General features: G+C 50.4%; 1 protein-coding gene across 1 annotated transcript in view; it reads left to right on the top strand.

The window, feature by feature from the left end:
• The first annotated feature begins 410 nt into the window (after nucleotides 1-410).
• The window catches only part of LOC113214245 (cytochrome P450 4c3-like), a 22421-nt gene continuing 20381 nt past the window's right edge, over nucleotides 411-2450 (top strand). Inside the window, exon 1 of the mRNA XM_026433554.2 lies at nucleotides 411-1454. Coding sequence (XP_026289339.1) covers nucleotides 447-1454 — 1008 coding nt within the window. The 5' untranslated portion in view covers nucleotides 411-446. The remainder of the gene's footprint in view (nucleotides 1455-2450) is intronic.

The following is a 2450-nucleotide window of genomic DNA, read 5'->3' as shown; positions in this document are numbered from 1 at the left end:
TCCTGTATGAAAAAGAGTTTTACTAAAAATATGACTTGGGTATCATTTGACAGGCAATTAGCCATACTTTCAATCCCGACTTTAAAAGTTCAAATATCTCAACAATTGTGGCCTACAGGCCCGAAAAACAAAAAGTGTCTCATGGGACCCCAGCTTCCCTTACGAGATGACTTAAGGAAAATGGGTTGCCTACGTGTAAGGCGGTTTCTGTTTGAATACACCAAAAACGAGAGCTAAGACTGTCGTGCCGGCGCGACGGCGGCGACAAATTACTCGGCAGCTCGGGGTCTGCGGCGGACTGAATATTTTTGACGGCGGCGGCGGCACGGCGTAGGCGTGGCGCTTGGCGCAGTGGGGAGGGGGGGGGGGGGTAAGGACAACTACGGGAGTACCTCTGCGCCCCGGCGTGGTTCACTCCAGTCTTTCCAGCGGTACGTCGGCCGAACATGCTCCTGCTCGTCCTGCTCTTGCTGGTGGTCGCCGCCTGTCTGGCGGTCCGCTCCTGGCCCGCCGTGTCCGAGTTCAGGCGCGTCCGCCGTATGATAGCAGAGCTGCCGGGGCCGCCCAGGCTCCCCATCATCGGAAATGCGCTCGAAGTACTCAGCAGCCCCGACGAGATCTACAACCGCGTCCACACGATGGTCTCCACCTACGCCAGCTACGGGCCGGTGTGCCGCTTCACGTTGGGACACATCAATATCCTCTTCGTTCTGCAACCCGCCGACGTCGAGGCAGTCTTGACAAGCCCCAAGGCGCTGGATAAGCCACAGCCGTACCGGGCGCTAGAGCCGATCTTAGGGAACGGACTGGTTACCCTAGGCGGGAAGGTTTGGCGCCGCCACCGCAAAGCGATCTCGCCCAGCCTGCACCTCGACATCCTGCGCGACTTCGTGCCGACCTTCTACAAGCGGGGGGTGGTCCTCGCCGACCTGCTAGCCGGGTACGCTGACAAAGGGGAGGTATTGGACGTGACGCCACTCTGTGGGGCTTGCACCAATAACACTGTCTGCGAGACCATCATGTCTTCAGACCTGGATGAAGACGACCCTCAGAAGATGGAATTCATCAGTGCAACCCATAAGGGTTTTGAAAACTGGTTCTATCGAGTTAGGCGTCCATGGTTCCTAAGCGAGTGGATTTACTCGCTGCATCGCACCCGGTACCTGGAGTACGTTAAGTTAAGGAAAATATTTGACGAGTTTGTACAGAAGATCGTAGGGGAGAAGAAGAAAGCCTTCAATAACAACGGGAATCCCCTGAACCCCCCGCGGAAGCGGCAAGCGTTTCTGGATCACGTGCTATCTTCTGAAGAAAGCGCAGCGCTGAACGAAGAGGAGCTCAACGATGAGGTGAAGACCATCGTCTATGCGGCCTCGGACACCTCGATGCAAGCCTTGTCCTTCTTCATTTACACGCTTGCCATCAGACAGGACATCCAGCACAAAGTTAGACAAGTGAGTACAACAAAGTATCAATATTCCAGAATTTCAGTGCCGTGAACAAGCTACGTCAGCGATATTTTTGACGGTTTACCGCCCTCCCCCCCTCCCCGGCCCCTTGCCCCTTTGCTGTCAGCCAGGGCTGGAAAAAAGAATTAAATCTTATTCTAAAATTAGCCTTTGGGAGGGCAAAATATTTCGCCCCGACAAACTATTTTGCCCTAGGGCAAGATCATAAAGCCCTTTCGAAATTGGTCCTCAAAGGGCAATTCCTTATAATTATAATTTTACCCAGGGCAAATTTCTGAGGCAAAAATCCTTTTTATCTCCGAGGGCAGAATTTGATGATTGGTCTAAATTACCCCCCCCCCCAAAAAAAAAATAAGGCCCCACGAGCCCGAGATTCGAGAGACTACCCGAGATGCGTCCGGGGATGGTCGCTGGAGTTCAACTCGGACTTTGGGCAGGAGACAAGGCCCAGTATGGGTTGCGAGGATTTTCGTGTTCCATGAGTGAAATGTCTAAAAATTTTCAAACACAACTCCTTCGGGATGTTAAAGCCTCAAAATTTAATTTAATTTAGTATTTTACCCCCTGAATTAAAATTTAATTTTTTTGACCCAAGGGCAAAATTATATCTATTTAGCCCTTAAAAGTGCCCGGATTTTGCCCCTTGGATTTAATTTTGCCCAGGAATAAAGTCTTCATTTTAATCTGCCCATTTAGATTTTGCCCTGATGAAATTATCGAGGGAATATAATTCAATTTAATTTATTTTGCCAGTCCTGCTGTAAGCGTTTACTGATAAACGAGGAGCAGGAGCAGGGTTTTCGCTTCTCGGATAGACCGATGTTGTCCATCCAATTTCTACGAGTCATTTTTTTTTAAATTTACCTCCATATACCCCGAGTGGGTTGTTTTGTACGGAATCGAAAGGGGTGATGCATTTTTTTTCGCACCTCCGAAGGATGGACTAGTAGATTCGAGATCAGCCCCTTCGTTTAGGCGCTA

The sequence above is a fragment of the Frankliniella occidentalis genome, unplaced genomic scaffold, assembly GCF_000697945.3.
Source record: "Frankliniella occidentalis isolate FOCC.00 unplaced genomic scaffold, Focc_3.1 Scaffold42, whole genome shotgun sequence".
In the NCBI taxonomy this organism is placed as follows: domain Eukaryota; kingdom Metazoa; phylum Arthropoda; class Insecta; order Thysanoptera; family Thripidae; genus Frankliniella; species Frankliniella occidentalis.
The sequence above is the reverse complement of the archived record's forward strand: the minus strand, read 5'-3'. Positions and strand labels throughout refer to the sequence as shown.